Source organism: Alosa pseudoharengus, unplaced genomic scaffold, assembly GCF_046254945.1.
Source record: "Alosa pseudoharengus isolate Yale_2024_CS ecotype anadromous, Long Island Sound unplaced genomic scaffold, YU_APseudo_1.1 YU_APseudo_1.1_scf_17, whole genome shotgun sequence".
In the NCBI taxonomy this organism is placed as follows: Eukaryota; Metazoa; Chordata; class Actinopteri; order Clupeiformes; family Clupeidae; genus Alosa; species Alosa pseudoharengus.
Window position 1 is genome coordinate 31,941,945 of NW_027468640.1, and position 25,629 is coordinate 31,967,573.

General features: G+C 44.0%; 1 protein-coding gene across 1 annotated transcript; it reads left to right on the forward strand.

Annotated features, from left to right (window-relative positions):
* Nucleotides 1-1,194: 1,194 nt before the first annotated feature.
* atxn2 (ataxin 2) lies at nucleotides 1,195-25,221 on the forward strand. Its single transcript, XM_076289320.1, has 25 exons — nucleotides 1,195-1,692; nucleotides 3,878-3,911; nucleotides 5,212-5,271; nucleotides 5,640-5,711; nucleotides 6,126-6,276; nucleotides 7,335-7,349; nucleotides 9,310-9,434; nucleotides 9,928-10,019; nucleotides 10,252-10,440; nucleotides 11,133-11,296; nucleotides 12,345-12,590; nucleotides 14,045-14,224; nucleotides 14,598-14,777; nucleotides 15,871-15,978; nucleotides 16,107-16,171; nucleotides 16,457-16,821; nucleotides 17,431-17,491; nucleotides 17,852-17,998; nucleotides 19,947-19,964; nucleotides 20,628-20,700; nucleotides 21,484-21,677; nucleotides 22,271-22,397; nucleotides 23,039-23,409; nucleotides 23,791-23,965; nucleotides 24,498-25,221. Exons 1-25 carry the CDS (start codon nucleotides 1,577-1,579, stop codon nucleotides 24,524-24,526), a joined length of 3,357 nt encoding a protein of 1,118 aa, XP_076145435.1. The 5' UTR covers nucleotides 1,195-1,576; the 3' UTR covers nucleotides 24,527-25,221.
* The last annotated feature ends 408 nt before the right edge of the window (nucleotides 25,222-25,629 follow it).

The following is a 25,629-nucleotide window of genomic DNA, read 5'->3' on the forward strand; positions in this document are numbered from 1 at the left end:
GGTGTGCTCACCGAAAATCCTTCCCTCCTTATTTTGTGCAGCCACTGCACGTAGGCTGGCGTTTTTAGGAAAAAGGTGGAAGCTAAAATTGTTGGCACAGCAGTGCTCCAGAGTCGCTCATGGACATTAAGACTGGCGTACATTGTATTTCTTATGTTTTGGTACAACTAAAACACTCATCCTCAGGTGCTTGTTGACAGCCATGTCGACAAACAGGAAACTGGTTTGCCCACTTCAAGTAAGCTAGAGTCCATATCACGGCATTTCTCTCAAATAGGAATTTATGTAAACATTACAATTAGATTATCCTTCAAACTATTTGCACATTACATAGGAGGAGAGAGGCCTATCAAAAATATTCACTAAGCAACTGCAAGTGATTTAATCTTAGAACTGTTATCTCACCTTATCTAGGCCTACTACCTTCTCCATGTCAGTGGATGACTCAAAGATATATTTTTGACCCTTTGATAGACTAGTTCATATAATAAATGCATATGACTTTTAGTAGGCCTGTTTTGATTTTTCAATTACTGATGCCACTGGTAGGTGTAAAATAGATATTCCTTAGGTAAGTTGTTGGACTGGTGTATGTTTACCATGGACTTCTCTGAAACAGTTATGCGTATCTGCATTTTGCAGTAATATTTATCCACTCACGTTAGGGAAAACGTTACACTAATCTGGTTTATGCTGTCGGTTTTATTCGTCGCAAATGACTTCACTCCGACAACGCCATGGATACAGATGGATGTATTCCAAATGCAGATACGAGAATGGTTTCACCGAGGAGGCGTCTCCAGAGACGAAATTATTTATCAAAGGGACTTCTATGACAGATTGTTGGTTATAATGTATCAGAATTCATGTTAACTACAATAGAACTGCAACTGGCTACTACTTGCACCGGCTCACGTGGATGCCTCATTACAACCACTCGATTGTGAAGTCATCCTCTACTTCCTGTAAATAGTGCGGTTTTTTCCACATCCATGCTTAACAAATGCTCATTTAAGCAGTGCAAATTACATATGTAAACAGTGTTTTAGTTTGTATATATATAGCTGATATTAAATAATACCCGTCTTCGTGTTGTCAATGAACGAAAGTATGCGATCCACAGTTTACACCGTAGTATTGTCTATATATCCATCCGCTATTTTTAGTCTCCTTTCAGACTATTTAGGTCCTTTCACTGTCAGCAAGGAATAGACCCCGTGTTAGCTGAAAATACAATTTCACGAAATTGTGTGAACATTTTATTTTAACATTTTTAGTTTGCTATTGAGTATACATGTTTTAAAGGTAGCGCTTCCTGTTTTCTAGCGGAGAAAGGAATTAATTGAGTTTAAGAAAAAAAATAAAGTGAAGCTAACATTAGCAAGCCAGACAGTCGACCAGAACAGCTAGCAAGCTAGTTACGATTCATAGCAGCAGGGCTAACGACCAAACGAGCTGGCTGGTGTTTATAATTTTGTTAGCATAGGTTTTTCGAACAATATTTCATCATTGTGTATTTTGGTGTCTTATGTAAACATTAGAATACGTTTTACACGTTGTCGTTTATGGGATCATCATGTCAATGAAGCAGGCCGGTGGAAATCGTAAACCCGGCGGTAGCAGTAGCGGTGCTGCTGCGGCCTCTGGAGCTGGAGGGGGTGGAGGAGCTGGTGGACGACAAAGTCTTGGCAGGTAGGTTCGGCGACAAATATGTGATTATTTTTCCCCACCTTACACCTGTCTATGTTGACAGTACTGGATTTTGAGTTTTTGTAGTTAACCAAATACAATGTAATGAGTGGCAGTACAATTACACGTACATTTGTTTTTAGAATTTAGAGAATATTCGGATATTGGCTAGGTCACGTCTGAGCGGCTAACGTTAATGTCCATCAGATGCCAATATGCAGCAGGCCGACAAATGCCTTTGTTAAGCAAGAGTTTGCACTGTTGATCCATGCAAGCAATTAACGCAATGCTAACGTTAACCAACCTGGCTTTGACCTTAACGTTAGCTATATTCTGTTTATCCTATTTGCTTTGTGCTCCTCAATATCGAAAAAGCGTGTGCATCTAGCTAGCTACGTAACCGCTAACAATTGTTGGCTAACGCTAGCATTTGGCAAGCTGAACGTTGTCGATGCAAAGTTATGTAGACGAAAGTTACCTATTCGTCTAACGAAAGATTAACAACGATGTAGGAATGTCCAGTGTCACATGCCATTTGAGAGCCTGACATGACAACTACCTGCTGAAGAATTGGGTTACCCTGTGATGGTCCTAGATCCTTGCTAATTAGCCGTCAATTGACAGGTCAGTTAGGTTTATGGCAAAACATTGAGCTATCTTGCTAGCTAAGCATTTGTTTTAGGGTCACCGTTATAGTTGTGCAGTTAGTTTAAGTTGGCTGGATAAATAACCCTTTGCCAGTGCCAGCGATTGTATTGATACTATTATTGTTATCGTAATGTTAGATTCATCCGTGCGGGGACCAAGTATTTGCCTGCAAGCACCGTCAATTTTGTTCAGCTAAGGAGTGCGTAACGAGATGGCCATGTCCCTTTGCTGTGAAGGCAAGCTCAGCTGGCAGGTTCATGTTGGTTAACTGTTAGCTATCGCTGGCTAGTCGGCCAAATTGAGTGGTATGGAAAGGAACTGCAGCTGCCCCCCTCCCCCTTATTACTGCATGAGCTTTTTTGACATTGTATGTATCTAACTGATTTTGATAGCACTCATATTGTCTAAGCCATTTATTTAGTCGCCATCACCGATGCTTCATTTGGGTCTTGTGATTTTTGGGCGAAATCATGCGATGTTGCGAGCTAGCGAGTGTCGAGCGCGCGCATGTGCATGTGAGTTCTGCAGGGGAAAGTCAAGCGAGGGCAACCTTGACGTTGCGAGGGTGCTTAAAATTGTGTCCTTGAATCATGACATTTGTGTAAGTAACGTGCTTGGAGTCTGTAGATTTTGATCTTTACCAGAGCGATATTTAATGCGTCACGCAGTACGTGTAGCAAATTGAATACCCAGGAATTTAACCATGGACATGGCATGGCGTAGTGTAATGTTGCTAAGTTGGCTAACGCCAGTGCATTGCGCTGGCCAGCTACGTGGAATGAGTGTAAAGACGAATTCAAGTTAATTATTAAGGCTAGTAGCAGGACATGTATGTTGCAGCAGGCTATTACCCAGCATCCAGAACCGGCATATGTCGTGGGCGGTAGGCTATTTCGTTTGAGCAAAAGTATGCTTACCCATGAGCATCACTACAGTGACTAGAAAAGCGGCATTTGAGGATTGTTGTGTTGAGCAGTGGGTGTGTCTCCATGTGCTCAATCAACTTTGACCACTTCAGTCTGTTCACGTTTTGCCATCGGTAGCAGCCAAACTGGCAGACCCCAGAGGTCTCAGCATTCCAGCTACTGGTCCATAATGAAATGGTGCGCTGTAGATCAGCCGTCGCGACTGAAAAGCAGAGTCGGTCCTGCACCTGTGACATAGTTTGGTGGAGGGCTTGCAGGCTGTCAGGTGTTTAGTCGTTGGAAAGGTTACAGGATTGTCATTTCTAGTGCTGATGCTGTCAGACACGGCAATAAAAGCAAGGTTGTAGCCCATGTTAATGGACAGATGAAAATGTCTGGTTGGCAGTTCTGCGGCTCAGTGCCTTTGCATAAATGGCAGTGGCAAGTAGGTTTAGCAGACATAATTGTGGTTATTTACCCTGTGTTCTTTGTTGGTTGCTAGATCTGTTGCAATATACCTCATATAAGGGGTTGTTTCTTGGATTAGCTAATATCAATTGTATGTTGTATCTATAATTTTGATAATGGCTTTCTGTTCTAACATCTTTCACTTTTTTTTCATTGTTCTGCTACAGAGGACGAAACAGTTCCAAGGGCGCACCCACTGCTGTGAGTTTTTATTTGCCCATATTGATGTAAACAGTTGTTGAATTGTGTGCAACCTTTTGAGTTTGTCCAAGCTGACTTTACTGTGCCAGTCTTTTTTGGAGGCATAGTTTAGTAAGGCCCATTTCAGTTAATCAATAGGAAGATAGGCCTAATACAATTAGTATCAGATAATGATGGTGGGGTGATATGACCTCATTTGTTTCATAGTAATGTATTGTTTGTAGAGATGATTCAGCAACATTTGCATCAGCCTGTGGTTAAACAACAACCACAGCATCTTGACAACTACAACCAGGTTACCGTACGCATCATCTGATGGGGACAATTTGCTCCTCTGCATTAAGCCTTCATCTGTGATGCCACCTTCAAATTAAATGTCATAATTTAAGCAATGAGGAAAATTGAATATAGCTCTTTAGAAGGTTGTCCTAATTCATTTAACCTGCCATCAGAGCTGAGGAGTTAATGATATCTGGCAGGCCAAGATCCGAAGGCAATGTTTGCTTGCATTTGACAGGAAAAGATTGTTTGATTGGCAACTTTAATTAAATTTGATGTTTTCATTTGAAAAAGAAGAGTGCAAATGTGGATAAATAAAAATATCAACAACCGTTCACCAGAATTGGGGACTGTATGTAAGAGAACTCCCTGGTTAAAAGCAGGTCCCAAACCTATGCCCTTAAGTAGAATTGATTGTACATCCCTTTAATTTCCTGATGGGCCTTATAGTCATTAAATGTAGGAATAACAGAAACAAGAGCAGTCAAGTGACTGCAGACCCTTGCTCCTATTATTGGTCAGAAGTAAATATGTGCATCTTGATAGTCATGTAGGACAACCAACAGTATGTTTGCACTGTGTCCATCTATCAGGTTGTGTGAAAAGGATTACCCAACATTCAGTGGCCTGGGCCTGTGGTAGTAAAGCCTTGGTCAATCAAGGTCATCATGGATAACTGACTTTAGTTCAGTCATGCAGAATCATTTAACAAACATCCATCTGACTGACCTGACTTATGTGATCACCTGCAGATTACTTGCACGGACTTGTAATAAATCTGTGGAGTTCAACTCTCTTAAAATGCCCTTGTAAGGTTACTGAAGACTATAAAAATCAAGTTTTAAAAAAGGAAAAATCCAAACGTCACTATTGAAGCACAAGGAAATGGATGAGACATAGTGCTGACTGCTTTATTTTGGTTTTATTTTTAAAAGAAAACATCTACGGCTGTAACATCAGAGCTTTTATAATTACAGAGACAACAACTCACACTACTTTTGCCCATTGGTTTCTTTTCCAGACTCCTTTCAATGGCGTTTATGCTAACACGAGAATGGTTCATATCCTGACGTCAGTTGTGGTAAGTTTGCGGCTCCGTTTCAGAGAAATGGCTATGGCTACTGTACCCATCTTATCACACGTTGGCCAATTTCTCTCTGACGTCACCGTTTAACCTTGCAAACCTTTAGTTGACGCGAAGAAGCCCTTAGAAAACTCTGATGTGATAATCAGATAACAGGAAACATTTATTGGAAAACACGGAAATAGAAAAGCATGTCCCCCTTAGTCTAGCGGGTGACGGACTAGTATCTGTAATCAATCCACAAGGCTCAGTGGTCACTGAAACAGAAAACGCTAGATGAATCAGTTCAGATTGGAATTCCAAATGTATTGCTGTCTTCGTCTATATTTAAGCCTGATCGAGAATCTATCTTCTCTGATGCACAGGGAACCAAGTGTGAGCTGAAGGTCAGAAACGGCATTATTTATGACGGAATCTTCAAAACATATGGTCCAGAGGTGAGTCACAGAGCTGTTGGAGACACAAACATGTGCACACGGTGTGTGGTATGTCTTAATAACCCAGCTGTAGACGGCGTTGGCATCACTGGCCACAGCGCAGAATTGCAACCATATTGCACAACATTACAGCCATCAGTGGTGCTGGCTACAACAAGAATTACATCAGTTAGTTTTTGTTAATTCTGTCTTGTATTGGCAGACACCCATTGGCCTGTCTTTCACTTTGTGATGCATTGGCACCAAGTGGATTCTGGATCTTATTCATGCAAACTTAATGTGCTGCACACTGATCATACACTTAGAGGACCGAGGAAGAGAGGGTGGTTAGTCTGTTAATGGGCATCTGGCCGTTGGTAGTGGACAGAGAGGCCTGTTTTGAATGTTTTTCATGACTTGGCTCTCTGGCCGCAGTGCGACCTGGTCCTGGACGCCGCCCACCGTAGGAGCCCCGAGCCCAGTGTCGGCCCCCGCAGGGAGGACATCGTCGAGAGCATCATCTTTAAGTCCTCCGACGTGGTGGTGGTCCACTTCAAGGACGTCGACCTCAACTTTGCGAAGAAAGGTGAGGTGGCCTCCACATGAACTTCCAGACCATTCTCATTCTCTCTGTTCTCTCCAGCCTGTATACTTCCAGTCATATCCATTTTAGGTAAAGTGCCTCTCGGGCCATGTCCTCATTTTTGCCATCTTTATCTGTGAATATAATTGAGTTATGTAAGTCACTTTGGATAAAAGTGTCAGCCAAATATATATAAGGAAAATTACAATGAAATAAAAAACCCTTTAGATGTTGGAGAAGACAGGAATGTGGCATCACATAACATGAAGTGAAGCCATGGAAACTCTTTCCAGACACACTTAGCAAAGGGAACACGGGGAGCAGGGCTCTTCCAATTCTTTACACATATTAGATTAGATGGTTGGAGCCCTAAATGCAGTTCCTTATTGCTTGGCCTTCCAAAGACCCAGGGACAGACATAGAAGTCAGTGAAGGAGATTAGACTAGTGTTACAGTGGCAGTGTTTCCCATAGAATTTAATTATATTTGTGGTGGTAGGTTTGCAGAATTAACTTGAATGCAAATGTTTTTTAACAAATTAGCACAGCGGGGTTATGATGCTAACCAGATTTAAGCACAATTTAGCCTTCTAGTCATCTTCTATGCCTTGCAGGAGTGTTAATGTTGTCTTTTAAACATGCATGTAGGTTCGTTGAGAGACAGAGAAACGAGGAGAGGCTTTACAAAGGTGCACATAGCTCTACAATGAAAGAATTCCATCCAATTGAAATAGTACAACCTGGTAAATCATTGTGTGGTGGTCAATGTTGATATTGTGGTGGGCCGCCACAAATAAGTCAATGTATGGGAAACACTGAGTGGGCAGTCCAGCCCTACTTCCTCTGTTGTAGTGATTTCTTGATTGCTCCACATATAGTGGCGTGGATAGATCAAGGCTCTTCTTCGTTCAGTACCACTTTTTGAACATTACCAACATTATTTATTTTAAAACATGATTTAACACCCCACGTTTTACCAAATCCAGCCTTAGCCCAGGATGATGAGGTGACTGTCTTCCTCCAACTGACTCTTGTCTTTCACTGTCTTTTTCCAATCTGTAGTACCTTCAGAAACAGGTAATGCGGCCGTTTACTCCTTATGCAACTTCTGGCATTTGTTACATTCATTTGTTTAATTTACTGCAATATGTATAGCCTATATACATGTGGAAGGCCTACTTATGTTTACCAAACCCCTTTCCTAGAAGACTTTGCCTTTACATCTCATTTTTTTTGGAGTGTAAGAGCATACTCTTTGACCAAATATGATTACGGAATGGGAGGTTCCAACAACAGAGCAGTGACTGTGCTGGTTTTATTTAAAAAAAAAACACTTGTTTCTTCAAACAAATGTTTCTTTTGATGTGAAGTTTCACCAATTTCTCTTCTCACTGATGTATTTACACACACACACACACACACACACACACACACACACACACACACACACACACACACACACACACACACACACACACACACACACACACACACACACACACACACAACACCTCTTTCCTAATGCAGCCAGAGATTCATTCTGGCAAGTCTCTTGCCAAATTCCGGCACAAAACAAAAATTCTGAATTTGAGACTACAGTCCCTAAAAGCTTAACATATTCCTGACCTTTGAAGCCCTACAAGGTTTCTTTTGTCTGTGAACACATGGCCATTTGCTGCTCTGTGCCCTACAGCACATTTGTATTTCCCTTTTTCATTTTCCTACGCCTCCTCGTTTTTTTTTTCTGTCCAGTAGACACTAATTGTTCTCAGTTGCGTGGGCACATGTGCTGTTTGAATTAGAATGTGATGATCTAATGTGATTTTTGCATGGTGTTCTGCCTCCCCTCCTCCTGACACCTAGACGCTCTCCTGTTCCGCCTAATCCCTGCTGTGTTAGCCGTAGAACCGTGTCCACTGTGAACCTTGTTCTCCCTGACGTGCGTGCAGCCTGTACTCAGATGCAGTAGCGCTGGCATGCCATCAATGGTACCAGCAGTTGCTCTCGCGGGTAGCCAATTTTCTAGCTCTGTGTTGGACACCGGTGCTGCCCCAATGGTGTTCGAAGAAGTACAGTCCCAATAACTTATCAGTAACTTTGCTGATCAGATCTGAGATTTATGGATCTCTGGCACAATTATCTGTGTGCATGGACACATTATTCGGGACATTTTGTTAGTATGAAGGTTATTATGCAGAATATTAGGATTTCCTAAAAAGGAATATGAGAATCCTGAATAGGTTTCTAATGGTTAACTTCCCTGCCATTTTAGGAGTTTCTCAAATTGAGAATTAATAGATAGTGCCAATGCTATCCTTTGGCTTAAATACCATATACAATCATGTAAGTTATATTTTTTTTTATTTATCCACTATACAAGGAAGAGCAGACATGTCATTTTTGTTTTTATAAATGAGGCAGTATAACTGTGAAGGAATAATCACACTGTAGTTTTTACATGGGCCTTTGTCATAGCGATGAATAAAAGTGTCCAGAAACCCCCAGGCCTCTGTGCCAGGCTGCAGTGCTGGTTCCTGTAAACATGCTCCTCCTGGTCACCTGATCTGCTTACCCATAATTCAGCTGGATCACAAGAGCGCTTTTCCACAGCTATGGCTTCATTTCAGCACTCTTTACTGTGGGTTTTCCTCCTCTACCTTGGCATTCTGTTCTCATGTTCTGTGATCTTGGGGGTAATTGAAACGGTGAAGGCAGTTGGCGCAGCTCAATATAAGCTCGTAGCCATCTGACAATCATGGAAAGGGGTATGATAAGGGGGTGGACAGAAACCTATTTTGTGTGTTTGTTTTGGCTTTATTATTAATGGTTTATTGGTATCTGTTTACGGCACATAAACAAAAATTATTTGGTGTTTCAATGTGTTGCCCAAAACTGTGTCCGTCTGTGTTTTGTCTGTCACATTCGCATGTGTTTGTGTCTTCCCCCACACCCTCTGTGTCATGTCTCCTGTGTCCTGACCGTTTCCTGACGGAATAACCATTACGTCTATGCATGTGTTTGTGTGTGTGTGTTGTAGATAACTTCACAGACTCGGCTGTGAGCGCACGGGTGAATGGCGAGCACAAAGAGAAAGATCTGGAGCCGTGGGATGGAGGAGAGCAGCATGCCTCAGACAGCCTGGAGTCTCTAGACACGGATCTGGTGAGACGGCCCACAATCTGTCATGTTCAAGCTAGGGCTGCCACTAACAGTTATTTACACTGGTGATTAGTCTGTCGACTATTATCTCGAGTAATTGTTAATTGTGTGGTCTGTAAATTGTCAGGATGTTGTGGCGATTGTATCAGTATTTCCAAAGCCTAAGATAATATCCTGAAATATTAAAAGAATAGAATTTTGACACTTTTATTTTACATAGAAAATTGACTAAAACTGATTAATCGATTATGAAAATAGGTTGTTGATTATGACCAAATAGACCACAGTTGACCGCTAATGGATTGATTACAGTCTGATTGTTTACAATATCTGCATGCCATGTTTTGTTGTTGTGTCTAAGGTGTTGACAGTTTGTTGGCTAAATGCTTACATTTCCCGTAACGCAAGCTGGCTGATGTAATTCCAAATCCTCTGTAGATTCTTCCTGAGTGTCGCGTCATCAAAGTCTTGTCTGTTTTGTGCTCCGCTCCTATAGTCTAATGGCTGGGATCCTGATGACATGTTCAAGTATAACGAGGAAAACTACGGCGTCAAGTCCACTTACGACAGCAGCCTCTCTTCATACACGTAAGGATCTCTCGCTCTCTCTGTCTCTCTCTTGGTACCTTAATCACCTATACTGTAAATGTGATTGATTAAGCTGCATGGAGGCAATTAAATCAGCACTACACAGCTGTCTGTACACTTCAGGGAATCTCCAAAAACACCAGTAAGCTAGCTACATTTAGAGCATATTCAGCTGCTTAATTGGGTCGATTTGAATGTGTCTTCCTGTGGCGTTTCCTCTTCGCTGTGGCAGAGTTCCTCTGGATCGGGACAACTCCGAGGAGTTCCTGAAGCGCGAGGCGCGGGCAGCCGCACTGGCGGACGAGATCGAGTCCAGTGCCGCCTACAAGGCCCGCGTGGCGCTGGAAAACGACGAGCGCACCGAGGAGGAGAAGTTCACCGCCGTGGCGCGGGGAGAGAGGGAGGGGCACACACTCAACAGGTCAGACACATGGTTTCACCAAACACACACACACACACACACACAGACACACAGATTTGCATCAAGATGGTTTAGCATGGTACTTAAATGATGAGTGAACATGTTTGATATGTTTCCTCCGCTGCAGCCTCTTTAGATCCATTCATTTGCATTGATAAGTGGGAATTATTCACATTATCCTGAAACCACTGCACTTTCGAGTACTGTGATGTGCCTAAAGCCTTTGCACAGCACCGCACAGAGGTACGGCGTGCTGTCATAGCACCCAGCGGTGTCGTGGGAGTGCTCTGTGGCGGCATTAATGTCTAGGAGTGGAAAATGCAAGCAGAGTCCCAGAGGTCATCCTTAATGTGCACTAATCAAAGGCTGTGAGGAAAACATGCAATTAACTGTGGTGGAGAAAACATTCATCACAAGGCGAGGAGCGCATTGCCTCCCATTTTCTTTGTTTTGTTTTTTCTCAATGCATTCTCAGCACCCCTTTATCACATGAATAAAAAGATCTGTATACAAACAAAACATTTTTGAAACACTCATTGCTCTAACTCCTTTATTTCAATTCCCCATTTATCACCAGTCTTGCTAGCATATTTTTAAAGTGTATTTTCAGACGAAGGTGTGTGCTGACTTTGCCCTGCTCTTCTCTCCATCTCTCCCTTCTCGTCTCTCCATCTCTCCCTTCTCTCCACCAGAGAGAACAAGTACATTCCCCCCGGGCAGAGGAACCTGTCATGGGGCTCCGGGCGCCAGAACTCCCCCCGACTGGCCCAGTGCAGCCCCAGCCCCCACACCCCTCGCTCCGCCCCCCACGACTACAACTCCCCCCCCAACATGGACCAGCGCGTCGTCAACGGAGGTGAGTCACTCGCGGGCAGCTCTCTTTTGAACGCTGCCTTTGTGCCTATTTGAGTTTGGTATCAGAAAAGGTCTAGCACATCTCAGGATTTGTCGCAGTTTTAATTATTATTGTGCGTTACTGAGTCTGGTGAGATTGAAAATAATCTAGTCTATAATAATGATCAAATCAGCAATTAGTAAATTACGAAAATTAAATGATGACATTCATAGCTTGCCTTCTAATTATATATAATTATATTATATAGACAATCACACTACTGATATGATGAAACATTCCCCTATTCTGTTCTGAATGTGGTGATGTAGCACCTGTGATTTTAGCAGGTTGACAGTGAAGAGAAAACAAGTCTGATCTATTGTCGTCTGCAGAGACAAGCAGCTTGCACAGGAATGTGTAAACTCTAGTTCAAAGGAGTTTTTTTTTTTTTTTTTGGAACGGAACACCAGGTGGCTGTCTACGTCTCCAGACTGTCCAATGCTCATAAACTATTAATTTGGGTTTTGTGCATTTTTTCTTCCATCTCTGGGATGACAACAGAAGTCTTAATTTGTAATCAAGTGTTACATTCTGTTTTCTTTCATCAGTCAATGTCTCCCTATTTTTCCCTCTCCCCATTCTCCTGTCATCTGTCTGCTCTGCCTCCCCCTCTCTCCCTCTCCCTCTCCCTCTCCTCCTCCCTCTCCTCCTCCCTCTCCCTCTCCTCCTCTGGATTCTAATCCAGTGCTAAACTCCGGGTGTGCCAACCGCAAACCGAAAAAGATGATGTTGGTAACATTAAATGGACGACTGAAATATTGAAGAAACGAAAGAATCGAGGCAGTCCTGAATATAAATTTTAAAAAGCCTTTATTAAATACTGGCTACATGCCTACGGGTTTGGACTTACTCAGGGCCTTTTTTTTTAGTCCCTTTTGATTGCCACCTCCCATCAGGTCCTTTTCGTCCCTTTGTTGTCTTTCTTTCTTTTTCTTTCTCTTTCCCTTTCTTTCTTTCTCTGACTCGTCTCCATGGTTTCCCCCTCTTACTCTCATTCTTTCCCTACCAGGTGGCCATCCCTGGCCGTCCCGCTGCCAGTCCCCCTCCTCCCGCCCGCCCTCTCGCTACCAGTCGGGCGCCGGCGCCTCCGTGGCGGCCGCCTCCTCCTCCTCCTCCTCCTCTTCATCCTCCCTGCCCCCCAGGGCGGCCACCCCCACCAGGCCTAACTCCAGACCCCTCTCCAGGCCCTCGCGGCCCCAGTCTCACCCCTCGCCCGCCCCCATCTCCACTCTGCCCAAACGCATGGCCTCCGAAGGTACCCGCTCCCCAACCCCTGGCACGGGGGAGGGCAGGCCTGGCGCACGTTGGTCCTGGGGTGTGTGTGTGTGTGTGTGTGTGTGTGTGTGTGTGTGTGTGTGTGTGTGTGTGTGTGTGTGTGTGTGTGTGTGTGTGTGTGTGTGTGTGTGTGTGTGTGTGTGTGTGTGTGTGTGTGTGTGTGTGTGTGTGTGTGTGTGTGTGTGTGTGTGTGTGTGTGTGTGTGTGTGTGTGTGTGTGTGTGTGTGGGAGGCGTCTTGGTTTGGCCTCAGCTGCGTGTGTGTGCGCGGAGACGCCTCCGGCTTCTGCTTCCAAAAGCAGCCGCTGTCCAACAGCAGAGGAGTTTGACACTGACACATGCACCTCACCCCAACCCCCACTCCACCGCTGAGGTTCTGATCTTGCCACCACTGCAGCACTGTTATCAAAGCAATGCTAGTCTTATATATCCTCATACACAATACATTTGTATCTTTATCTTTACATATACATTTACATGCAGCATTCACAACAGGCATTATCAGGGTTTTTATCCTTACTGCACAGATAAAGATACATTTGTATGATGTCGCCAGCTCCTCCTTCTGCCCATTGGGTTACAGGAAGAAACCAATAAAGGCAATATATCCTCTGGGAATGGTGAAATAAAGTACTTATTCAGAGATCTGCCCCTCAGATTTGAATTGGTTCACGGCTTTCACCATCTGGTGTCTTTGTCACGTAGGCACAGGTCTTAGAGCGGAGGTGCCATAGCCCCAGTGCACTGACCTCAAACGACCCTGCTGTTGTGACTAGCGCCTGGGCTTGCCCCCTTGTGGGCCAGATAACATTTCACTGTCTCACATGGAGCCCTTGCATTCGTCCTGTCTTATTGATTTTTGGGCTGTCTGTGTCTTTTCCCTGGTGTGCACTTTGGTGTGTCTCTCCTGCACTTTTAGCATACAAATCACACAGAGGGTAAACCAATATCTGGATTACTGCTATTTGTGATTTCTTGGTGGGCGTGTTCGCTGCCGTTCAGAATGTGTCCTCCATTGATTTGAAAATAGTTTTTTAATCGGGGTAGAATTTGGAGATGCTGGAGGCTGTAGATAGAGGATTAATTCCCTGTTGAGATACCGCATAGCAAGTAAGACTAATTGGCTCTCCGCATTTATTATGTAAAAGTGTACTCACATTATTTCGACATACCATTGGAATAGCAGTACGAGTGCACACCTGTCACTGTTCAAATGGGCACACCAACAAGCCACTACGCTGGGCAGTGTGAACAACCAAGTAACATGTGGTCACAGCTACTAACACTTTTTTTTTTTAAATTTTTGCCTTGGACGTCTCAGGCCAGACGTCTTTTTCACTGTGGCACGCGACCGGGGGACTGCACTGCTGGCACAACGGGTGACCGCATGAGCTAAGGACAAACCTAACACGCGCAATGTGTGTCATCCTCCACAGGTCCTCCCAGGATGTCGCCTAAATCCCAGCGGACTCCCCGGACGCGCGTTTCCATTTGCCGTGGCGGAGGTCCTCCGGGAGGGGACTTCCTTTCCCACAGTGCACCTGGGGAGGTGTCCGCTCCCCCAGCTGCCCGTAGTAGCCCCTCTGGTGGCACCTGGTCTTCCGTGGTCAGTGGAGGTAGGTGGTAGCACATATCAGATCATTTCTGTGTTACTATCGTTACTATGTAAAGGACAACTGCTGCCGAGGAGACCCGAATACAGGATTAATGGACGAGGCAGAGGCAAGGAACTCCACAGCACAAAGCGGACTGGAGTTTTTTTCCCCCGATGTTATTCCGCTTACTGTATCTCTAGTTGCCACTCCTTCACATTGGCAATATGCATGTATTTATAGCACCCAAAGGAAACATGCAGTTCAGTTAAAAAAAAAAAAAAAGTATGCATAAAAGTATTTTGTAAATTGTTATTGCACATTTAATAGTGTTGTGTTATAACCATATTACCATCATTGTAGCCAGATACAGTTCTGTAATGTTTTTTTCCAACAGCGCACAGACCCCGATCTCCACGGCAGAACAGCCTGGGTGGGGCGTCTCCCAGCTCCTCTGCAGTGTCCTCTCCACAGACTGGCACTGCCCCTGTCGACTCTGTAGCCACCCCCATGGCGGCTGGATCGCCCATCGCCGCTAGCCCCGCCTCCAACCTGGCCGCCACGCCTTCAGCGGAGGGTAACTCCCACTTGCCTCAACCTATCTGTTGCGTCTAAAAGTCTGCGTTTCCATATCCGGATGGATGAGTGTTTGTTGTGGAGGGGTATTTCACAAAGGCAGAATTAGGAAATGCAAGAAAAGTGATGATAAAGTGAGGCTTGACATAGCGTTGTCTGGTCATCTTAGCTCAACACGTTTCATTAACACCAATCCAGGATGAGTAGGAGCGACTATGTCAAGCCAGGTATAAGTAATTCAGGATATGTGTGTGTTTTAACTTGTTTTCCAAAGAACCCACGCTTGAAATAAAAAAAATTGCAGAAAATAGTCATTCGCACAAAGTGAACAACCGCTTTTGATATAGACCTACAATGAAGTAAAGTTTTTCTTTTTTTGAATGGGCAAACACCCTGTGTAAAACAGCGACAGTAGGCGTGGTGGAGCAACTGAATGCAAACATAGGTATGCACCCACATGTGAGCGCTTCCTTATCTCGGCGCGCCATGTCATTAAGAAAAAGTTTGCCACTGCAAAGATGCACACAGTATGACCATATATACCCTTATGTTGTCTTTATATCCAAATTCATTGAAGACGCCTTCGAAAAAAAAATGCCACTCCATTTCCAATCAACTACTACAGTAGGCTATTCATCAAACGTCTCAACAAAAGAAGCAAACAAAGAGTATGTTAATAATTACCATAATTAAAATGATAACCATATGGTATATGGCAGACAATCTTTGAGTTTTGGGAGTAAATACATTAAGGAAATGGTATATAAATGGAATAAAGCTCTTAAAAAGTTCACATGGAGGTCTGATTTGAATGGCAGTTGGCTGAACCAATAAGACAACATAATTAACATTAGAATGAACTAAGTCTGGTCGGGACCAGGTTAGGTGCAGAGAATATATCCCCATGGTAACTTATGTGCCATCTCTTTTGTGAAACCAAGTCAAGGCTAAATTCATCCAGGGTAACCAAAAAATCCCAGCTTAGTCCCTTGTGTAGGTTTTGTGAAATACCCCTTAGGTCTGCTTGTTCTGTACACTCTCGTTTGGTACACTCATGAACTGTTTGATCTGTATTGGTCACTCTGTGTCTTTAGCCAAAGAGCCGCGGGTGCAAGAGGCCAGGCAGAACTCTCCCACCGCCAACAAGGAGAACGTTAAACCTGTGGAGTCTTCTCCTAGCATGACCAGAACGGTCAGCAAAGGTGTGTCCATCTAGACGCCATCCCTGTTCCCTTCTCATATCACTGATTGCTGGTTGCGTTTCATTAGTGGCCCAGAGACCACACTGAGTTTCATTAATGTTCTGTTTTGTTTTGTTGTCTTCCTATAGGGTCCATGGGTCCCGACCACAGAAAGCAAATAGACAATCTAAAGAAATTTAGTGTAGATTTCAGGGTAAGTTTGAAGTGTTCGATACAGTGATTTCTGACCCATAATTCAACATTATATGCATATTGCATATGCAAATTAAATAGATTCTAAACAGGGGTTAATGTGCTCATGGAGATTAAATGCAGTCCATTTTTACGTTTAGTCTTGCTAAAAGCTTGCTGACCCTTGCAGTCCTTCAAAGTATCAAAAGTTCCCCTTCCATCATTTTCTTTTTTTTTTTTGTCTCTCTGAGTCTTTGTCTTTTCTCCTACTGCGCTCTGTGTCCTCATCTCCTGTCTCTGCCAACAGTTGCAGTCGAGTTCAAACCCAGATCCAGTCTTCGAGTCCAAGGCCGGCCCTGGGGACAAGCCCAAGGAGCTTCCGCTGGACAAGGGCCCAGCCGACTCCTCCTCCGCCGGCTCCAAAGCAGACGAGACCTCCACGACCCCCGTCGCTGCCGCCACCGCCACGAGCCCCAACGTGAGCGCGACAGGAGGCAAGACGGGCGGCGCACCCTCCCCATCTCCCTCCGCCGCCGCCGCCGGTGCGGAACAGAAGAGGAGCCCAGACGTGACGTCACAGGGGGTGCAGACGTCAACCCCGGTGTCCGGCGGGGGTGCAGCCAAACTGGACACCAAGGATGACAAGGAGGAGAAGAAAGACCCAATGGCCGAGTGAGTGAAAGGGGGCAAAAGAGACGTGAGGCAGGGGGCAAAAGAGACGTGAGGCAGGGGGCAATAGAGACGTAAGGCAGGAGGTGGGAGAAGTGTGAAGAGATGACGCTGCAACAGTGTCAGGAGGAGAAGTGGCATGAATGGATGTCATTAAGAGGGAGACCGTGAGAAAGACACCCGCTTTGGTAGCAGTTTAATTAATGTCTGATTTGTACTGATCACTACGCCGGGATTAGTGTGTGCTTCACCTCACTGTGTGTTCACTGTGTGCTGAGTGTTTCACTAATTCACGGATTGGGATAAATGCAGAGACCAAATTTCCCTCACGGGATCAAAAGAGTATATACTTACTTATACTTACTTACTTTTGACACCCGATGGAAACTAGTGCCTGTAATTCAGGTATACTGGTATGTACTTTTGACACCTGATGTTGTGTAGTTTTTTTTTTAAATTGTAAGAACTTTTAAAGTATAAGTAAGTATATACTCTTTTGATCCCGTGAGGGAAATTTGGTCTCTGCTTTGAACACACAGTGAGGTGAAGCACACACTTATCCCGGCGTAGTGATCAGTACATCAGACATTAATTAAACTGCTACAAGTAAAGAAGAAAGTCCACCCTCAACCCCAACGCCAAGGAGTTCAATCCGCGAGCATTCTGCACACCAGTAAGCCACCCTGTTCTCATTCTCCTGATTAACCCTAATTAGTGTCACGCGTGTTTCACCACACATTCTCACATGAGCTTAATTAGTTGGTGCATTCATCAGAGATTGATTGACATGCCTCGTGAAGCACTACTGTATAGTAGTGTATTACTCTGTAGATGTCTTACAAATAAAGCTGCTTATTATGTCTTGGCACAAGTGGAAAGTCAAGTTTAGCTTTTCCTCTCTAATGTTCTTGCTTTGCTATTCCACTGTAATGGTTTTCTTTGCCTTTCCTCTGTAATGGTTTTCTTTGCTTTTTCCACTGTGATGTTCTTGCTTTGCATTTCCTCTGTAATGTTCCTGTTTGCCTCTCCCCAGCCTAAGCCGGCCACCCCGACCCTGCCTCGGCCCCAGGGCCAGCCCAGCCCCTCCATCGTGGTGCAGCAGCCGCCAGCGGCGATGTACGGTCAGCCCGTGTGCTTCCCCCAGATGTACCCGCTCACGCCGGTCAGCCCTGGAGTCCAGGTGAGCACCGGCCTCACTCACTCAGTTACTCTCTCTTTCTCATCGTCTCTCTGCCCGTCTCTCTCTCTCTCTCTCTCTCTCTCTCTCTCTCTCTCTCTCTCTCTCTCTCTCTCTCTCTCTCTCTCTCTCTCTCTCTCTCTCTCTCTCTCTCTCTCTCTCTCTCTCTCTCTCTCTCTCTCTCTCTCTCTCTCTCTCTCTCTCTCTCTCTCTCTCTCTCTCTCTCCCCTTCCAAGCATAAACTCAAAAACGCACTCATAAACTCAAATGCACACATAATCTCGCTTTCTGTCAGTTTTTTTAAGTCCATATCCTAATTGCATGCACATTCCCTTTTCCTGACTTGCGCTCATATTTTTTGTTTGTTTGTTTGTTTTTCGTTTTTTATTTATTTTTGTGTCCATCCGTCTATACGCAAGGAGCCATCAGCTTTAGTCCGACTCATGTCATGGTTTAGTGTGCATCTTGTGATCTTCTGTTCTCCTCCATCACCTGCGCATGCACTGACCCTGAGACTGACCTCATCTCGTACAGCTCTAACTCCCCCTGGCCTCTAATGAATGCATGTGGTTGACCTGTTGTCCTGCTACCCTAATGTGCATGCTCACCTTTGCATGGAAGAAACCAGTCCTTCAGATGAAGATGTGAGAAGGCTTCAGACAAAATGCACTTAAGAGACAGAATATGTAAAACGTCTCATGATGAACTGCCAAGAATATGTTAACAAGCCCAGGGCAAATGATCTATGTAGGATCTTGTAAGGATCTTTACAGATACAATGACTAAGTGGACATATTAACAAGCTCAGGTTTTTCTCCTCAAAATAATGGTGTTTTCCAGAGTTAATAGGCACAGTGTTCCATGTGTCCATCTGTGTTTCCAAAGACCCCAATTCACCAATTGTTTGTGGGTGAAAACTTGATTAGAACAAAAAAGGAATCCTGTCTTGTGTATTACGGGATTACAACAATTTTACAAAATTACAGACCCACTCTTTACTATATACCAGGTAGATCATTCTGAACGTTGTTTGCCGAGATGGCAGGATCAAGTTTGGGTGTTTGTTTGCAGTTAATCTTTTAGTAAATAAAAGGTCCAAAGATTCTTTAACTCAACTCAAATCAGTTCGTTAATTCAACTCTACTGACCCTATCTTTAGGGAAAAGCTATTTGTTAGCATGAAATAAAGTAAATTACACTAGTCATGGCTTTTCTTTCATTCCCATTTATCATCATTATTAATCAACATACACCCTTTTTGAGTCTGGCTTCATTTCAGAGTTAAGTGCAACATTAAATGCCTAACAGCTATGCATTTATGCTCTCCAATAACAAGCAAGTGGCCAAGCTCTTGACTACAATGCCTTGAAATGTAAGATGTCTCAATTCAGCCTGTAAGTCTTGATCAGTTTATATATTATAACTTTGTGTCAGTGACCCTTCGTCAGTAGTAATATTGCATAGTGAGTAGCAGTGTCTGTCGGCTGCCTCCAAATGGCCACTTGACCATTCCACCAACCCCTCTCTATTCTGTGTTCGCCAATAGATTACTCAGAAAATGGGGCGTATGTCCAATACCTTTATTTGTGTTCAGGGAAAACCAAAGCACATCTCTGAAATCTGACATGAGCTTTGCTTCTCCCTAAGGAGAGGAATGTGATGCTTGGTCGGCACGAGTTGCTACCAAAGCCAGAAGTGTCCAAACCAGTTTAGTTCCATAACCACGCCATCCATTTTCCCATCATGAGTCATATCTCTGAGTCAGTATATTGGTTGATGGTATGCCATTTTTGTTTGATTTTACAGGGTAATTTTTCCTGCATTGTTGCTGTAAGAAATAGTTGGTGATCCAACATCAGTCACTATTGTATTTTTTTACGTTTTTTTTGTAAGTGAGACGATCTAAAGACTGGTTCTTTTTTTTTTCTCCCCCCCTCTCTCTCTCCAATAGAAAAGCATTATCTGGAAGGTTTGTGCCATTCTAAGCTTTTTTCCCTTTTTTCTTGGAAAGATGTGTACAGTATGATCTGTGATTGTTTAGCCAGCCCCAACAGATGTTGGTTTCCCTATTTCTTATTGCAATGACCTAATCTGATGGTTAAATTTGTTCATTTTCTTTTACGTTTTGCTTTTCTGAATTTCAGTTTTACTAGTGGTTTCAGTTTTACTATTAAAAAGCTTTACTAAATTTCAGTTTTATTAGTCGTTTCAGTTTTACTATTAAATATTTTTCTGTTGCAAAGATCATTAGTTTTGCTGGACCTTGAAGTTGTTTTCTAATGTATGACAATGCGAATGTGAATAGGGTGCAATATTTCTACAGGACGCTTTCTGTTTGTCCAACAGACAAATCCACCCAAATAACAAATGACACTTAAAACACCATTATGCTTTGTGAATTTTGCATCCTTCAAATGACCTTTCATATTTGAGTGGTGGTGATAATAATGATTTTGAATAAGAAAAACATTACAAAACATTTGAAGAACATTATAGCATGCTGTCTAAGATGTTATGCAATGACTGACTGATTGATCCATATCGGCAGTGTAAACTGTGTTTCAAGAAGCGAAGCTGAGCCGAATGTGTGTATTATTAGGTAGTTAATGGTTCCATCTGCCCCCCTCTCCAGCCTCCAGCCATGTACCATGTGCAGATGCCTCATATGACGGTGAGCCAGTCCAAGCCCTACAGACCAGGTAAAGGTGAGAATGCTTACTAATACTGCACATAACACATTCCCATTCTCTCGCTCTCTTTCTCTTGCTCTTTCTCTCTTTCTCTTTCTCTCTCTCTCTCGCTCGCTCGCTCTGTCGCTCTCATTTCACTAATCGCTTGCTGCAGTGCCAGTGTGTGTGTGTGTGCTTATTTGAAAGCAATACCCTGCTGCTGGAAAATGCTTCATGGCACCTGATTGGCTGTCTGCTTAAGGCGGCATGAGAACTATGGGAAATCGTTATATCATCACTTCATTAACTGGCACTTAACATAATGCGGCTGGCTTATTACATTTATTTAGGGATTATTTATTAATCAGCTAAAAGAGCACTTGAAAGGGCCAGAAGAGGTGTTGCAATATTATTATTTTAACAAGAACTATTTTGCAAACCATCATCAGTTTACTTACTGCGGATACACCTCCATTTCATTGTCCGTAAGAAGTCATGATAAATACACTTGAAGGCCTGTGTTAGTTCTTGAGCATTTAGAGGTTCTGAGGGCTGGGCCAAACCCAGAGTCTATGGTACAGCAGGTCCTATAGTAGGCCTTGCGGCATCTAACGCGAAAATAGGCCATCAGTGCTGCTTTAACCATGCCACATCTGCTATCACCCACTAGACCTGTATTTGCCTCTGCTCACAATCATCTCTGAAAACCATAGATAATGATAACCATAGATTAAAAAAAAAGTCAAAATCCAACTTGTTTAATGGTTCACACATTGTTCTCGTGGCTCAACCCCCTCCTTCCTCCTCTCCCCCCTGCAGTGCCCAACATGCCCCAGCAGAGGCCTGAACAGCACCACCCTCAGGGCACGTCGGCCATGATGCACCCCGCCACGGCTGCTGGGCCTCCTATCGTAGCACCCAGCCCAGCGTACTCGACCCAGTACTTCACCTGTAGCCCCCAGCAGTTCACCAGCCAGCAACTGGTGCAGCAGATGCCACACTACCAGTCACAGGTACCAGAGCCGCACCTGGCCTAGCTGGAACGCTACCTGTGTATGTGTACATGCATGTATACACAAAACCTTTATGTGTTCACATACAGTATGTATATGTATATGGAAGCCCGTTTACGCCACTTGGGGGTGGGTGGATTATGAGATACTGAGTCAAAATTTTGAAATATTGAGTCAGAACTTTGAGAATACCCACTGTGACTGATGTGTTTTGCCGATTTTGGCACTTAACTGGAAGAGTACTTCCACATCTGATAATGTTGTGGGTTATTCTGATGTTATGATTTATGTTGAGAAGTGTTTCAGATGTGATCAGTCATGCCAGTGCTAATTTGGAAACCGTGTGGAGGCATTTATTTCTCTGTTGCTTCCCAAGGGTGCATCAGTAGCAGTGTTCTGTTAGAGTTGATGTGGGAGGTCGTAGCATCTCGGCCCTCGCGTTCTATTTGTATGGAAGCATTGCTCTGCAAGACGCAGTGGAAAGTGGGTGTTGCAGGCTTGCAAGAATTGTTAGCTAAGCAGCTACTTAGTTAACATATCAGGAAATGTGATTTTCCTTTTGCCACTCTTTGGAATTGTGTGTATGTGCGCAGGCTCAGCATGTGTTCAGTCCGGTGATGCAAGGCAGCGCCAGGATGATCACACCCAACGCACACGGCCAGCCCACCCTGGTGTCCTCCTCGGCCACACAATACGGCGAGCAGACGCACACTATGTATGGTAAGACCTTCACTTTGTTTATATCACTATCGGGACACACACACATAAATAAACACTCAAGCACATGGGAGGGGATGGGGGAATCTACATTGTTTTGGTAAATTGTTCAGTATGGCAATGCATTAGATTAGAAACGGTATCGGAAAGTGATTTCTGCCCGTGCCATATTTTGTCCCTTTTACGTGAATGTGTTACTTAATATTCATTTATATACAAACCAAGACAGCGGATTCCTAAAGGAACGCAATCACCCATCCCTAAATTACCTCTGTACCACAAATGACATTGTACAGTGACTTGAAGAGCTGTAAACAGTGTTGTAAGGCTGCGTGTACAAAACCGCTTGGGGCTCAAGTGGAAATTTGATTTTGCACTGAGAATTCTCGGTTTAACCGTTGATGTGCCGAGTGAGTGGGAAATAGGGCACCCACCAGCCCAGCACCAAACTCCGAGCACGGTAAACACAATCGGATATTTTAGGCAGTAAAAACTCCCAGTAAGAACCGAACCAGATTTTGTTCAAATCTACACACGTATGGCTACTGAATCCTCTGTCCACCAGATGGCATTATACAGCTTTGTTAATTAGGATTAATGAGGGCTACTTCACCCTTACATTTTTTAATGGTTTGCTCCTCTAGTGTCAGCCGCCCCGATTCACCAGCAGTACCCACACCCAAGCGCCACGTTGCACCCTCACCCGCAGCACCCCCAGCCCTCCGCCACGCCCACGGGACAGGGCCAGCAGGGCGGGCAGCACGGGGGCAACCACCCGGCGCCCAGCCCCGTGCAGCACCCTCCGCACCAGGCCCAGCAGGCCACCCTGCACCTGGGCAACTCGCCCCAGCAGCAGATGTACTCGGCCCTGGCGCCCACCCCGCCCTCCATGACCCCGGGGCCCAACCCGCAGTCCCCCCAGGGCAGCTTCCCCTCGGCCCAGCAGGCCGTCTACCTCCACCCTCAGCAGGTGCAGCACGGCTACAACCCCTCGCACATGGCTCACGTGCAGCAGGTACGGCCAACACCCACGCCACTGGGACTCTTTCTTACCAGTACCATTGGTCACCATCATAACTGAGCTTTTTACGCTTGTGTGTTTGTGTGTGTTTGTGTTTGTTTGTGTCAGCACACATACGATTGAGGGTCTGCAGACTTCCGATTGCTCTTGTTGTGACCGAGTTAACATAACAGCTTCAGAAATAAGCTGGTCTGATTTACTACATAGTTCCAAAAGTTCTTGATGGTCCTGACAATGTTGTGTTCTGATCATTTTAAAAGATGTTCTATGCCAGGATCCAAGAGTTTAGGAAGGTGTTTCGGGTCTGATGGCTGTGCAGTAACGTCATCTCTCCTCCCTCTCTCTCTCTCTCTCTCTCTCTCTCGTCCTGTTAAGGCTCACATGCAGTCTGGTATGGTGCCCTCGCACCACGCGACGCCATCACATCCCCACATGATGCTGATGGCCACGCAGCCCCCCGGCGGGCCCCAGCCCCAGCTTCCCCAGAGCGCCCTCAACCCCATCCCAGTGTCCTCCACAACACACTTCTCTTACATGGCACACGCCCCAGGTACGTTCATGGATTAACCAAAAATGACAATGTAACCACAAGCAACAGAGTGTCCTAACATTATGGGGAAGGTTTCAAAAACATGGATTAAGCTTAGACTCCGGCTTATGAAAGTAAAAGTAAGTAAGAAAGTAAAAGTCCTACCGTGCATTGGCCCTACCTGTGCACCTAAAACAGATGATTCCACTACTGATCTGCCTGACTCTGAGCAGTTGCACTAAAGCAGCTGCTTTAGTGAATGGTTGGAACAAATATGTGGTAAGACTTTTACTTTATGAAGCTGGACTTTCACAACTCTGCTTATACTAAATGAGAACTTCAATGGAAAATATTTGAAATGTTAATGTTGGAATAGGCTCAATCCATGTATGGGAAACTAGCCCTATGTGTATATCTGAGTATAACTTACCAGTGTGGGCACTGTGTTCATATGGCCTTCAGTGTTAGCTCTTTAATGGACCTCAATTTTGAACTTCTATTATGTTTATTTTTTTAAATCTAATTTTGTCTATTTTGTTTTCTTTCTCTGTAGTGCAACCCCACCATCAGCAGCAGCTATAGTGGAGGATGCCTGGCGTGTTACACCCTTTTATCCCAGAAACCAACCCATTCACCCCAGACACCCTCCCCCCAGCCCCTGCCCCTGATCCTTACTTGCCCTGAACCAAGGGGCAGTCACTAAACCCACATCATTTTGCCCTATCCCCCTCTCTTCCCAGTAATCAAAGAATACTAACAGGTAAAAGACGTGTTGAACAGAGTTTTTAACAAAAAAGTTTTAACGAGAATGGACCCTTCCTAGACGATTTAAAAAAAAAAAAATGGTGCAATGCATCTTGCAGTTGGCAGGGGGCGCTAACTGCAAAACCTGAATCAGCATGCCAAGAGCGAAGACCGAGAGTAAAACTGGAACTTGCGTTTCCGTCTGCACCTTGAAACTTACAACTCTTCCAATGTATACACAGTATTAACATTACTGTTAACTGCTGCTGCTATCGCTGCGTTCAAGACTTGGGGTTAAATTACCAACAATAAGATATCTGACTAAATAAATATGAAACATGTTGTAATTTAACAAAAGAGAAGCTTCCTGTAACAAACAGATTTGGCAGAAACAGGGGGATTATTTAAGAATTATGATGGCAAGCCCCGATTCACTTGACCGTTGCATAACTGTTAAGTTTAAAAAAAAAAAATGAAAACTTTTACTTTGTAGATAATATAAATGAATAAAAAATTAAGAAAAAAATACAAAAACATTAAAAAAGATTTAAAAACTGAATTATTGTGTGGACAACATTTGTTTCACTCTATATTTTTCTCTTGTATATTGATAACATTTAGAAATATTGTTCTCAATCCAAAGTTTTTGCACTTGCAAGAATGGAGTGATTTTATTTAGTGTTTCAGTGTTTACAGGACAGGAGAATCAAATAATCCTGTTCTTTTCATCTATGCATATGATATAGGTTCATACTATTATTTAGTTGTATACTGTTATTTGTTTGTCTTTATGGACTCAACATATCCCTGCCAATGTAAGTAACTGCAACTGCACTGAATGAAATCCCTAGATGAAGAGGTATCACGATGGAAGTTTTTAAATATGAGTAGGCCTAACGTTTTGATACAAAATACAAAGAGTGGTGAAAACGTTTGTGTCA

Bases quoted from the DNA above. Each gene is read 5' to 3' on its own strand.
- atxn2 (XM_076289320.1), top strand. From the start codon at position 1,577: ATGTCAATGAAGCAGGCCGGTGGAAATCGTAAACCCGGCGGTAGCAGT. The intron at 23,410-23,790 runs GTACGGCCAACA...CGTCCTGTTAAG, and splicing joins ACATGGCTCACGTGCAGCAG to GCTCACATGCAGTCTGGTAT. The intron at 23,966-24,497 runs GTACGTTCATGG...CTTTCTCTGTAG, and splicing joins TTACATGGCACACGCCCCAG to TGCAACCCCACCATCAGCAG.